The sequence below is a fragment of the Hyla sarda genome, chromosome 1, assembly GCF_029499605.1.
Source record: "Hyla sarda isolate aHylSar1 chromosome 1, aHylSar1.hap1, whole genome shotgun sequence".
Lineage (NCBI taxonomy): Eukaryota > Metazoa > Chordata > Amphibia > Anura > Hylidae > Hyla > Hyla sarda.
This window is the reverse complement of record NC_079189.1, coordinates 501,563,287-501,578,018: the sequence shown is the minus strand read 5'-3', so window position 1 is coordinate 501,578,018 and position 14,732 is coordinate 501,563,287. Positions and strand designations below refer to the sequence as shown.

At 43.0% G+C, this 14,732-nt stretch overlaps 1 protein-coding gene across 4 annotated transcripts in view; it reads right to left on the bottom strand.

Moving 5' to 3' along the window:
- Positions 1 to 254: 254 nt before the first annotated feature.
- PJA2 (praja ring finger ubiquitin ligase 2) overlaps positions 255 to 14,732 on the bottom strand; it is a 56,220-nt gene continuing 41,742 nt past the window's right edge. For 2 of the 4 annotated variants that reach the window (XM_056537486.1, XM_056537487.1), the window contains exons 6-10: positions 14,033 to 14,218; positions 13,239 to 13,350; positions 9,880 to 9,994; positions 8,088 to 8,209; positions 256 to 907 (exon numbers count right to left, since the gene is read on the bottom strand). In XM_056537486.1, the coding sequence (XP_056393461.1) occupies positions 782 to 907; positions 8,088 to 8,209; positions 9,880 to 9,994; positions 13,239 to 13,350; positions 14,033 to 14,218 (661 nt within the window). In that variant the 3' untranslated portion in view covers positions 256 to 781. Of the gene's footprint in view, positions 908 to 8,087; positions 8,210 to 9,879; positions 9,995 to 13,238; positions 13,351 to 14,032; positions 14,219 to 14,732 lie in introns of all 4 variants that reach the window. The other 2 variants (XM_056537489.1, XM_056537488.1) reach the window with 2 other exon arrangements.

The following is a 14,732-nucleotide window of genomic DNA, read 5'->3' as shown; positions in this document are numbered from 1 at the left end:
TGCAGTTGTGAAAACACAAATATGTGCCACAAAAAAAAAAAAAAAAAAAAATGCGCTGAACATGAAAGACTTGAAGGGGTACTCCGGTGGAATATTTTTTTTTTTTTTAATGAACTGATGCCAGAAAGTTAAACAGAGTTCTATATTACATATATTAAATAAAAATATTTACCCCTCCAGTACTTTTTAGCAGCTGTATGCTACAGAGGAAATTATTTTCTTTTTTGTCTTGTCCACAGTGCTCTCTGCTGACACCTCTGTCAGTGTCAGGAACTGTCTAGAGCAGCATAGGTTTGCTATGGGAATTTTCTCCTGCTCTGGACAAATCCTGATACTGACAGAGGTGTCAGCAGAGAGCACTGTGGACAAGACAAAAAACTATATTAAAAAAGAAAAATAATTTCCTCTGTAGCACAGCTGCTAAAAAGTACTGGAAGGGTAAATATTTTTTAATAGAAGTAATTTACAAATCTGTTTAACTTTCTAGCACCAGTTGATTAAAAAAAAAAAAAAACAATCATTTCCTCCGGAGTACCCCTTTAAGCAGCATGTATATCTTGCAATCTTTCCAACATAACTCAACAATCTTTCAGAACTAAAGTTATATACATAAGCATTGCTTTCAGAGCCTTCAAGCTGATCTAAACTAATAAACATTAGGCTTTATATATATATTTTTTACATTTTTTCGAGTCTTAGTGGGTGTGTACATAAACTAGCATGTTCATACAATATAATTTAAAAGAAAAACAATCTACAGCATTTGGTTAGTATATGAATTTTATCGGGTTCCTGCTGCATTATGAATTGATGGGGGGCTGTCATGGTCCGTTAGGAAGGAAGTGGCTGCAGCAGCTTCAGGAAGCAGAGATGTCAGGATGTGACGGCACACAGGGCATGTTCCAGACTAGAAATAGTAAGTATGTAGTTATTTTTAAGAGAAATATATTCTGCTTTTGTGCATTTTAAAGATTAGCAGAAGTGATGTTTACATTACATTATTTTAAATACAAACATCAATATAAAAAGGAATGCATCACAATTTTGATTTACAAATTGCATGAATTTAGTAAACTATAAGTTTTACTTTCAGTAACATTTTCTGATAAAATATCCCCTTTTTTCCCAAACCTATTTTACGAGAGCAGCTGTGTTCTACAGATCTGTTTTGAGCTGGGAAGGAGAAAGGTTTTGGCATGCTTCGGGTTTGTATTGCCTACACGTTGTAAGGGGGTAGGGTTTACGTGAATAGCCTCATGCCATGGGCATCTGTGGCACATAACATCTCTACATCAACAATGCACATTACTGTGGAAGAATGTGTACTCTGCCAGGTGTATAGTGCAAAGGTGGCTGGCTTTTATGAGAAGGGGAGTGTGAACCATGGCTAGCAATTATAATGGGTAGTATGATTCTGGGCACCATCTGCATTATACAAATATGAGAAATCTAGGGTTGTGTGTCTGGTCACCTATGAGGCCATCTGTTTGTGTACTATGAGCACACAATTTTAAATGCTAATTGTTGTTTGTTTGTTTTTTGCATCCTTTTATACACTGCTTTTAAAAAGGAGTATTCCCATCTCCTTAATCGTGTCTATGTGGAGCATGAACAAGTTGGCTTCATTTAGCAAAGATTGGCTTTATTTAGCAAACTTGCCTGGTTCTGCAGATAAAGGAGATTTTTTTTTGTACTCGCCGTAAAATCTCATTCTCGTAGCCTTCATTGGGGGACACAGAGACCATGGGTATATGCTCTTGCAACTAGGAGGCGCTGACACTAGGGAAAAAAAAAAGTCTACCTCACTTCCAGTGGGCGCGTATATACTGCCAGGGAGGAGCAATCAGTTTTGTTACAAACCAGTTTGAAGGACCCTAGAAAGGAATCCCGGAGAAACACTCAAGAACCGGAAAAGGCTATACAGACAGGAATGAAGATAGAGAGATAGAGAGTCAAGGTGAAGACCAGAACTCCGGAGAGGCATGGTACAGAAGATCCAAACCAAAAAGCTTTAGGTGCCAAAAAAACACTGTCCCAGGGGCACAGTGTGAGCACCCGGGGAGAAGAGCGGACTCTGAGAGGACGCTACACAGGCTGAACAGCGGGAAGAAACCACAGCCATGCTGCAGCCGAAAAATGGCCCTACTGGAACAACCCGGTAGACAGACTTGCCGTCCAATCCCGGGTAAATGGACCCTGAAGGAGGAAACGGAAAGTAAGTAGTACCCCGGAAAATAGGAATGAAGACATGGAACTGGAGACTTTTGAGACACCGGGTGATGCCCCACCAACAACCGCAAAACACTCCGGGAAACATACCGCTATGTCAAGACAAGAAGAGCAGTATAGAACAATGGTACTGCCCCACAATGGAATCATGGAGAAGCCTGGGCAGGGCACTACATGTGCCCGGGACCGCAATCCTCACAAAAGCCTGAAGGACTAGGAGGACCGACCCAGAAAATAAGGTACACCACAACAGTCTAGTAGAGAGCCCAAAACAAGGATTACTTGGTTTTGGACCCAGTGGACGGAGCAAACCAGAGCACTCCCAGCAATGACTCGTCAGGACAGAAATGGAGGGAAAAGCAAAAGGGGACCCAACTGGGACTCCCAGGCTCTGGGCACAAGAAGGTTACTCCAAAAGATCGGAGTGGCAGTGCTGTGCCACCGACCCTTACAAAAGGGAAGGATGAGCACACCCTTCCCTGATATTACTCCAAGAAAGGAAGAGAGCAATGGCAGACTGGCTGTCGCTGAGCTATACAAGACTGCATAAACTCCTCCTACAGAGGAAAATGCCACAGCTGCATGAGCAGCAGTAGACAACCAGAAACAGGAGGAGAGCCAGGCTGCAATAGTGAGCAGTAAGGACACAAGCAGAGCCGGCGAAAAGCACTTCTGATTGCTCCAAGCAAAAAAACAAAACACAAAACAAAGGCCCAGCAAGGTACCCCACCATGTAGGGGGAAGTGCGAGATTACACCATCTTGGCAGAAGAAAGTGCTCAGTGAAATAGTTCCCCCCCCCCCCATGGAGGGGAAAACAAGGGGAGGTGGAGACAAAACTCAGGCACTGACCGTGCCCAGCTTCCTGGTCCCAGAACTACTATGGAAGGGAATTTCCCAAGAGCGCCATGTACTGTAGAAGCAAGGAAAAGACGCCCTAGAGTAACAGACCAAAGCACTGGGTGGACGTAGCCAACATGGATCCTGCGAAAACACACCGAGGCATGAAGGAGCTATGTTGTGTCCCCAGAGTGATTTGAATCCTGGACACTGGAGCTAGGAGATACAAAGACATAACTATGAACGTAAGTAAGAAGCACACGTAGCAACCTACAACGTTGGGAAGAAACACCCCATTGGTGCAAAACCTTGGACCCTGCGAAAAAAAAGGGGGGGGGGAAAGAGATGGTGCGGCCACGGAGCCATCCTGGCTGATGAATAGGGCAACAGAGCAGGCACCTAAGCCATCCCGTACACGAACCCAGGAAGATACCTGGAGGCATGGGGTGGGCTGCAGAACAGGCAGTCGCCCCAGAAGGTCCCATGCCCGAACAGCGGTGCTAACTGCCACAGACCACAAGGCCTGAGGTATACCCCACTAAAAAGGAGGGGAGGAAGGCTCTACATGAGCAGGGTGCCCAGAACATATGTAGGGACACTGACATGGGTACCAAGACTGCCACCACGAAGGGAACCAGACATCCAAATGTCCGGAAGCATGGAAACTAGTCTCAGCACTCAACGGCATGCTACAACCATGCCCTGAGAAGACTAACGTTACGCTGTTAGAAAGGGGAACCAAGAGTGCTGCTGCGAGGTCCATAGAACATGCAGGAAATGCCCACACCCCATCTCTTAACGGCGCTACACACCAGAACTGCAGTCGCAGACTAAAGAGATTAAGAACGAATGAGGTGCAGGAAATATGCAGAAACAGTCTGACTTACTGGCAGAAAGGTCCAATGAATTCACAGCCATTTCTTCAGAACTTCACACTGAATATGAGTCACCAGACGTCTGCTGCTGGAGCAGCAGGAATGGGGAAGGTGACCTGGTGAATGAATGAACCATGCAGACAGACAGTCTGGCTAATTGGCATAGGGACCATGGACACACCGGTCCCGTCCTTGGAACCACACACTGAAAGTGGCTTACCAGCCCTTATCCGTGATAGCAGCAGGCCTGTGGAGAGGGACCTGGGAAAGTAGGGAACCCTGTGAACCACTACGTGGTGCATTGTGAAAGGCCCATGGAACAACATAGGGTCCCTCACTCAGAACTACACCTCGGCAGTGGGATACCTGAACTTATGCCAAGGTGTGGCGAAGTGTATGGCAGGTGATCAGACGTAGTAGTAAACCACCCAGACCACTGCCTGGTTGACTGGTATAGGGTTCCTGAATGCAGAGTCACTTCTGGTAACCTTCCCACCGAAAATGGGGTACTGGAGTGAGGCCGATCTGATGTGAAACCCTCAAGCAGAAGAAAGTCTGATGTCAGTCCCATGTACCTGCAGGGGACCCTCTTCCAGATTTCTCCCACCAGCAGTGAGGTACTGGAAACCCTAGCCATGCATGCGGCAGCCCAGGGATGGGAGACAGACTGTGTCGGAAACCGTGCAGACAACAGTCTGACTGAACGAGTACACCTCCAGGTGCTGGCGAAAAAGGAACAGTCCTATCGCTGAGCACTGTGCCCCCTTGGTTGCAGATGGGAGGACGGGGAGGCTGGGGAGCCATGGATGGTATCCCCCGTCGCCCTGTATAGGGTCCATAGGACACGTCAGGGCACTTCTTCAGACACCACGCACTGGTAGTGGGGTATCGGAACTCCAGCCGCAGAGACCTCAGGCATTTGAGAAATAACAGGCGGCGGAGGAACTACGCAGACCACTGTCTGGCTTATTGGTATTGGTCCATAGTATGCAACAGGTCACTCCGTCGGACACCTCACACTGGCCTAGGGGTACCGGAATGTCAACCACGGATGCGGCAGATATGAGATCTGTGACCTGTGGAGGAGACAATCATAGTGTATGCACACGCCAAGAACCCTCCCCTGATGGATGACCGTCAGAGGAAAAACACCGAAAAGGCCCTAGGAGTCCACCAGGAACGCAAAAGCCTTGTAAGGGCACCGGACCGAAGCCGTGCAGAGATAGGTAGGGACTAGCACCGGTCGTGAACAGTAAACATGGCATGGTACGCACCGTAAGAGGAAATCAGGCATGGAATATAAATCTCCAGGCACCAAGTAACGGCCCGCCACCACGGTTCGCATATGCTCCCTTACAGAGTGAGAACTCTGCAAAATTGGTATGGCAGAGGCAAGGGGCAAAACACATTGAGCCGATAGCGCTATCTGGAGAAAAAAGGCGGACCCCATATACAGTCCCAGCAGATATTAATCTGATAAAAACAGATATTACGGGCAAAAAACTAATAGCTATGAGCTGCCACAGAGGGAGCAACAAAAATAAATAAATAAATAAAAACACAATACCAATAACAGCAGCTTGTGGGAGTTTTCCAGTCAGAGACCAGAGGAAGATATTTTATTTTTTATTTAATTAATAAAATGAACCTGGCGCGAGATGAGGGCGTCCTGCAAATTCTCTGCATTAACCCCAGAGCCCAAGCCTGGACGTGCTACAGGGTAAGGAGAGGGGTGGGGCTAAATTCTGTCTGAGAGAGGTGCAAATTTGCGCCGGTCCTTGCCCATCAGGATAGGAGAAGGGAGGAACACCCTCCAGGATGGCGATGCTTGTCACTGCTGGAGTGACGGGGGTATTTCGCAGCTGCAGAAAGGATCCTGGCCGGTACCTAAGCAGTAAATCGCGTGCCTCGGCAAGTCGCTGCACTGCTGCACTAAGCCAGCAGCTGTGTACAGTCAATGGAGACTGTGGGCCACGAACAGGAGCGGTGATGCAGCATGCTGTAGGAGCGCTTGCCCCTCCGAGGCCAGGGAGGGGGGGGGGTGGGGTGTGACAGCGGTGCCCAGCTAGACAGGCTTCTGCTGAGCTGTAGGAAAAAGAACCCTCTCCTGAACCAAAGTGTCAGAGGAGAGAGTCCTCCCTCAGTTCATCTCCAGATTCCCACACTGAGCACGGGGAGAAGGGGGGTGGAGCTGCCTGCCTCCAATATGGGTCCCGCTGGTCAGCAAGCACCAGAGGAGAGCAGACCAGCTGAAGAAAATCAGCGGACGCAGAAAGCACAGGGAGCCGCTGCAAAAGCTGGCGGCTGCCCTAAAACAGAAACGTCTGCCGTAACTGTGAGTCCACTGGCGGGCGGGCGGGCGGAGGGGATGATATACTCACCCACGGTTTTCATATACTCACCCAGACGGCTTCAACCAGCTTATGGCCACGCTGCATCATACCAGGCTAAGATAGCGGGGCGAGCAGGGGCAGTGGGGGACCCAGACCCAGGGTACAACCTCCAGGCGCTGGCCGTTGGCAAGAAGGGGTTATGTCTGTGCCCCTTTGTCACATATGGGGCGAAAGAGGTAGCGCCATGCAAAAAAAAAAAAATAAATAAATAAAAAAAAAAAAAGCTAACAGCCATTACTAGAAAGTCATTAAAAAAAAGACCAGGTCTGGGGAACTCCCAGACCTGTGTCTTGCCTCCTACTGACACTAGCTAAAACTGATTACCTCACTTCCAGTAGGCGGATATATCCTGCAAGGGAGGAGCTGACTTTTTTTTTCTTCTAGTGTCAGCGCCTCCTAGAGGCAAGAGCATATACCCATGATCTCTGTGTTCCCCAATGAAGAGCAACCAAGAAATCTCTTATGTCCCCTTATGTTGACAGCTGGTAGTCATGGTTCCCGTCCACGAGCTCTGCTTTTGAAGCAAAGCCGACGTCACTTCGAGTGGCCAGAAGATTCTCTGCTCCCTCTCTCTGTTTGGATTATCTCAGCACATTCATCATGTCTGACAGTTGCAGGCATAGTACTTTAGCTTGCAAATTGCCTCTGACCTCAGCCCTGTCCTCCAGGGAGTTTGAGCTGACAGGGGTAATCAGAGGAGAGGAGACTACTCCTTTAAAATAAATAAAGTATATCTATTTCCCACTATACACAACCATTTTTTGTCAAGCAGTTGCTCAGCACTACAATCCCCATAATGAATTGCTTTCCATCAGCTCCTTATCACAGCCCTCCCACAATATGCCAGCCAGTTTCTCACCCATAGCTGTTGCAGAATATACCATTTCACAGCAGACTATGACCCAGTCAGTGTGCCATAGTGAGGTGAGGTTGTTACCTCTGCTTTTCTGACTGTGGCATTGTTCCGCACAAAGCAAGATAATATATACACACGGCATATGCTCCCTAAATGTGCCAACAAAGGCTGTAGGGGCTGTTCAGAGGTAAGGAGATCAAACAGGGAGCAGAACTAGAGCTCAGAGACAAGATTTAACCACAATCCCTGGGAAAGAACTACACAACTTCCTGTTAGGGGTGAATTACACAATAGCATGCTGAAGTTCATACAATTTGTGATAACCCTATATTAGAAAGATGTATTTATTGGGGTGATAAAAAATTGCAGTTAAACAAGACTGACACTGAAACACCCCTTTAAGATAAAATCAGCTACTAAGGTATAAATCCTCAAAATAACATTATTATCCAGTTAAAATACAACTATCCTGGGACAGCAGGAAACAAAGCAATATACTTAAAAGAATTACTGTTCTTTTTATTAAAAAAATAAAAATACAGTCAGTGACAGTAACTATTAAACCATCCATCTCCCGCTAATCTCCTGAGCACATGGTCTCAATCGCAGCCGTCTTCTTTACTAGTTCTACTGACCTGACAGGAAATGCCCTCTCAGCAGCTGATCTCTATGCTGTCAATTTTCATCAGCTGCTGAGCGGGCATTTCCAGTCAGTACAGAGTCTTAGAGGAACTAGTAAAGAGGACCACAGTGGAGACCAGGTGCTTTGGATGCTGGCAGCAGTGTGCACCGGGTAAGTAGACCATATTGTTTTTTTACCAGCAACATATAGAAAAATGGCTAAGAAACCACATTAAGTTTTGAATCACTAGATGTTAACTCACAAGATACTTACTTTTTGTAACCACAATATCACGCAAGGCTTATGGAAGAGGTGATGACAAGGGAGCTCTGTTAATATTTCATCTTTGATATACTCGCTACAACATATGGCACAGCACTGCTCTTGACCTACAACTGAAAAATAAGAATTTATAATTTTTTTTCCAAAACAGGAGCTATTATATGAAAAGCCTCCCCATATTAACCACATCTCGATTTGCTTTCAACAAGAGAAACAGCCATACATATGAAAGAACAGATGAGACAGATAAATTGTCTCATTTTCTTTTTAACCAACCTTAAAAAGTTATTAACAACCACGTACAAGTTGAAACTCACTGGCTTTGTTTCTGAAGGAGGTAAAAAAAAAAATCTAAAAAAATCTTTATTTTTAAGGTTTGACAGAAATGTAATCTATACAGACGGATAAGTGCTTCAATATAGGTCTTAAAGGCCCTTTTAGACAGATCAATGGGAGCAAGATATAGAATCCTGATCTATTGTTTCCAGAGCCTACAAACATGTCCTGTTTAAACAGGGTGATCTGCAGCAAACAATGATTTTACTGGCCACACAAAAAGATCCAATCAGCTAATGAATGATCATTTACTCATTTCTCGACCGATCACTAGCATTTTCACATTGGCTGATTTTCCTAGCATTCCTAGGAATGCTCATTCACCCAATAATCAGCCTGCATTAAAGAGCCTTTGGTGTGAACAAAGCCTAGAGTAATAACAACAATCTATATATTACATTTCTTACAATCCCAGTTTGCCCTGTGAAGAATAAGATCAGTGAATAAGGTGGCAAGCATTTACATCAGTGTTATACCAGTCTTATAAAATCTGAAAGTTTACAAAAATGATTATCTTATGCCACACTGATTGCTTATAATTATTTACGTTATGCCTTAAGAGTTTTGTGGATGGAACAGAATCAACTAAAAATCAAGGAAAATACAGTATTAGAAAATATAAAAAGTGAGTTATAGTGAGCCATTCTAGCCTAAAGATAGTGGTCATGAACAGATCTCATTATTAACTCAACTTTCTTATAGGGTATATACATATTGGTTTTCTAAACTGGAAACTTTCTTAAAAGGATAAGCCCCTCAGACATCATGGAAGTATCCCAGTCACAGACCAGATCGCAATCAAAGGACTTCTCATCTATAAACTACTCCACCCATTTACAGACTGCTACTTCACATCACTTGTCCTATTCACCACAGTACTAAGTTTTGTCTTTACAAAGGTGATTCTTCAGATAGTGTGGGGTAAATATACCTGATTGAGATCAAGGCAGTATCAAAAGCTTGCCATTTGTAATCCTGTCCCTTGCTAGCCATTAAAGGATAGTTACTTTATCTTAGGGTCTACTAGCTAACACGGTACAAAGTGTTTTTCTTCTTTAATAGATGTATATTAAAAATAGAAGTAATAGAAGCATATTATAGAAGTATATTAAGTTACACATACTGAAACTCTCTAATAAATTAAGTAAAACAAATTAAGAGAGGCTCAAAAATGTAAACTTTCCCTTTTAGGTAATAAACGGGGTCAGTAATTTCCTCAGGGAAAGGACACTTCTGGTGTAACGGAGATATAAGTAGGCCATATAGCACTCCGCAGGTTCCTGGGTACAAAAATATGCAAATCAGCTCATCAAACCACCTTCACAGGTAGTGTGTCCTGCAAGCAGCTCAGGCTCCAGTTAAGAAGTCTCAGAACTGATTGGGATATATGCACTTTTCCTTCCTTACCCTATAGTTTCATGATAACATTTTACGATTTATAGCTTACTGTTGTGATCATCTGTGACAATGATTTGTGGGAGACACTCAATGCTTTCCTTTGTAGCTGGAGGGTGAGCTTGTTCAACATCTACTGCTAGAGACTCCAAATGTGCCAAAGCAGTCTATGGAAACAAAGACCATCAAATCAATAACATTAAGACATTCAACATTATCAGGGAATTACAATGTGCATCATAAAATGTCATGACCAATTTAACCTGATGCCCTAGAGTTTTTCAGTCCATACATTGCCAAATGTTTTACTACTGAAACAATGGGCAAAAAGTAGTCAGAGGTAATGCGGGAGATTTATCGAAACCTGTCCAGAGGAAAAGTTGCTAAATTGCGGAGTTTCCCATAGCAACCAATCAGATAGCTTCTTTCATTTTTAAAGAGGCCTGTGAAAAAATGAAAGAAGCAATCTGATTGGTTGCTATAGGCAACTCAGCAACTTTTCCTCTGGGCAGGTTTTAATAAATCTCCCCCAATAACTTTAATCCAGAATAAATATACCGATCAGTCATAACATTACATCTGCAGAATATTGTGTAGATCTCCCTCATGTGGCCAAAACACCAGTGACCTATCAAGGCATAGAATCAAAGACTTCTGAAGGTGTCTGGTGAAATCTTGCATCAAGAAGTTAGCAGCAGATCCTTTAAGTCCTGTAGTTTGTATGTTTGAGGCTCCATGGACTGGACTTGTTTTACCAGCACTAAGCATACTGGAATCTGGGAAATATAGAGGCCAACATCTTAAATCGAGATGAGCGAACTTTACGAAAAAGTTTTGTTTGTGTCAAACAGGTTCTCTGCAAACTAGCAATGAAATAAACTTCAAAACCGTGCCTAGGAGCTCTAAAGTTCTGTACAACACTGCTAGGTCACCAAGGAATGAATTCACTTTAAAACTACTTGGTTTTAAAGGAGAACTACAGGATTTAAAAAAAATGTATCCCCTATCCTAAGGATAGGGGATAAGTTTCAGATCGTGGGGGGTCCGACCGCCGGGGCCCCCCGCGATCTCCCGTACGGGGCCCCAGCTCTCTGGTTAGAGAGGGCGTGTTGACCACCGCACAAAGCAGTGTCCGTCACGCCCCCTCCATACACTGCTATGGGAGAGCCGGAAATTGCGGTACCATTTTTGTATTGATCCGACGTTTTGACCAAAAATACGTTATTTTGGACTTTGGAATTTCTTTGTGCGTACGCCATTGACAGTGCGGTTTAATCAATTATATATTTTTATAGATCAGACATTTACACATGCGGCAATACCACATATGTTTACATTTATTTTTATTTACATGTTTATTTTATTTATTATTTTTTTATGGGAAAAGGGGGGTGATTTGGACTTTTATTAGGGAAAGGGTTAAATTACATTTATTAACTTTTACAAAAATTTTGTGCAGTGTTATGGCTCCCATAGGGGGCTATAACATTGCACGCACTGAGCTTATACACTGTTCACTGCAAAGTCATAGCTTTGCATTGATAAGTGTTATCGGCGGTCGATTGCTCAAGCCTGCATCTTAGGCTTGGAGCAATCAATCGCCGAAGGGACACGCCGGAGGAAGGTAAGAGGACCTCCGCTCGTGTCCCAGCTGATCGGAACACCGCATTTTCACTACGGTGGTCCTGATCAGCCTCACAGAGCAGCCGGGAAGCTTTCACTTTTGTTTTTAGACGCGGCGTTCAACTTTGAACGCCGAGTCTAAAGGGTTAATAGCACGCGGCACCACGATCACTGCTGCGCGCTATTAGCCCCAGGTCCCAGCTTCAGTTACATGCCGGGACCGACCCGATATGACACGGGGTCCAGATATGCTTAAATACTAAAGGGAAGGTGAGGGGTCAAGGAAAATGGGAAAGGGGAGGGAGGGCCTAGGGGAGTATGGGAAGCTATTAAAAGGGGTTATCCAGGAAAAAAACTTTATATATATCAACTGGCTCCAGAAAGTTAAACATATTTGTAAATTACTTCTATTAAAAAATCTTAATCCTTTCAGTACTTATGAGCTTCTGAAGTTAAGGTTGTTCTTTTCTGTCTAAGTGCTCTCTGATGACACGTGTCTCGGAAACCGCCCAGTTTAGAAGCAAGTCCCCATAGCAAACCTCTTCTAAACTGGGCGTTTCCCGAGACACATCACAGCAATTTGACGTGGGGAAGACTGGATTCTCGGCGGATTATCCAGTATCGCGGGACTGTGCCCTGGTCACAGACCATGTGACTATTGTTTACTTGTACATGCACAGTAGAGTATAGCCCACGCTATCGGCGCCATGATGGGTCCACAGAGCGGGTAGGTTGCGTTGCCACCTTTTTTATTTGTTGTTGTATAATTATAATTTGCACATTGATGCATATTGTTAGTAATTAGGATGAATTAATATCATGAATTTTGATACAGTTCCTGTGGAATGTTTTCTTTCAAGCTGATTCACTTTATGCACTTTATTATGTATGACACGAATATGAAATAATGTTTAATATATGAATTTTTATGTAATTGTTTATTGATTGTGATATGAAGCACTTGTGACACTAATTGTATTTTGCACTTGGTTTTGGTATAAATACCCCTGAAGCTGTATGTATCACTAGGCTTGAAAATGGCTCCATAGGAGCAGAAACGTTGCTGTACTGAGATGTGTGAATAAAATGCACCTTTTTTATTGGAGTGCTGCGTCATTGGAGTTTATATATATATATATATATATATATATATAATCACCTTTCAGTAGAGAGTTGGGAGGCCGCCATTTACCTTAGTCTTTAATTAGGTCTATATTTCACGCTTTCAACATGCAACTACAGAGTGTTTACTTTCTGCCTAATGTATCCTTTCCCTTGGCAGGTGTCAGTGTAAATAGATAATCCATGTTAATTTACTTTACTTCAGTTCAGCGGTTTTGATGTTACAGTATTCAACATGCTTAGATGCACATTATCAATAGAATATTAAACAAAGAATTGTCTGATAACTTTCTATTTAAAGTAATAACATTTTTTTTTTATTAAAAACAAAAAAGTCATTTCAGGAAACATGAGAATTCCCAATTGTTGTTTGCATCAAAAACTGGGTGTGTGATCCCAGCTTTATATAGTATTTATTATCGTGTAGGCTTATGTGGACAGGGGCTTCCAATATTTCATTAATTTGGTGGTCTAAGGATTAGAAGTCATATGCCAATTACTACAACAGAATGTTATTTATAAGCACACAGTGGTGTCCACAATATCCAATCGCATACACAGCGGGATACAAAATCTCATTTCTGTTTTCAAACAAAAATCTTACTTTCAAAACCACATTCACAGGATAATTCTCTGCACAAATTTCAGTCATATGATAGAAAGTACCTCCATAGCCTGTGCAAGCCTCTCTTCAAGAGCCATATATGTAAGAAACTGAGAATCCATGTATGACATAGCTTGAGCTACACCAATACCATCTCCAAAGTCATCCAGCAACCTAAAAAGGTGCAAAGTAAATCCCAAAAACAAGTTATAATTGTAACGCTACATTGTTCTGTAAAATTAATCAATACATGAAGGAGTCTATACAGGAAGAGGTAACATCAAGTCAGCAATGCTGCCTGGATAACAAGCTTTGGCTGAGTGTATTTAGTAGGTGCAAGAATAACCATAGGACAGAATGCCTCTAAGATTAACCTGTGGCAGGTTAAACTAAAATAGTAGGTTATCATTAAGGCTATAAAGAACTTCATATATCATTAATTCCATAACACATAAGCATATCCTTATGACACTACATTCTGTGGGCTTGGCTATGGTAATGATGCTCAAATACATGCTGTTGTGTGTGGCTCTGAGCACATTTACATAGATGAGGTGCATCCAGGTTTTCATCTGGTATTTCAGTCTTGTTAGCAAGAATATACTAGTATGGAGAACTTGAGTATGGAGGAACCCATAAAAAGTCAATAGGTTCAGTAAGGATTGGTCGGCATCCATTTACATACAGATCTGGCATAACTGTTAAGGCTTTGTTGTAACTGAACACAATAATGCTAGTGCAGACTAAGTCTCACCTGTTGATCATATGAAAGTCAGCCAAAAAAGTTTATTGAGTTCCACTTAATATGCATTATACTTCTGACTTAAAATAAGTGTGTATGGCACATTTGACCTACCTCCATTCAACTTCCAAGTCTTCACTCATACTCGAGTCATCTTCCAAATTATTATTCCCATCCAAAATAAAAAATCCTGGTGGCAAATAATGGGGTCCGATTTCATTTTCCTCATCTGTGCTGCTTTCGATGTCCTCACGATACTGTAACCAAGGGATTTCACCTTCTTCCAAAGAGTTTTGCTCCCTAAAAAGTTAATTTATTTTGAATAAGTGGCCACAGCTGCAAAATGACATGCATATACACCGCTTCATTTATTGGAGGCACTGCCTTGCCAGAAAAAGTGCTCAGATTACAGATCAAGATACTGCAGAATACATTGCACAGAAACTAAAACGTGAAGTGTGTGATTTGTCTCAAGAATCCTTTTACAGCATAAACATAAATCAATCATTCTCTGCTCCAATAAATACTTATTCTCCATATGATTGCCCCTTAATATCTGTACGTCCTTGAAAAACTTTGAAGAATGAGTGATGGGTTAATAAAGGGGAATATTTGGGATTTTCTAGTTGCAACTAAAGTGAACTACATACAAAGAAAATGTTTAAAAAAGGGGTAGTCCAGCATTTTACTTATTTCCAAAAGATAGGGGGATCATTGTCTATTTGTGGAGAAGCCGGCCCTTGCAACCCCCCCAGGATCTCCTGATCAGAGTCCTGGCTCTCCACGTGCAGGAATCAGGGTCAACACGCCCCCT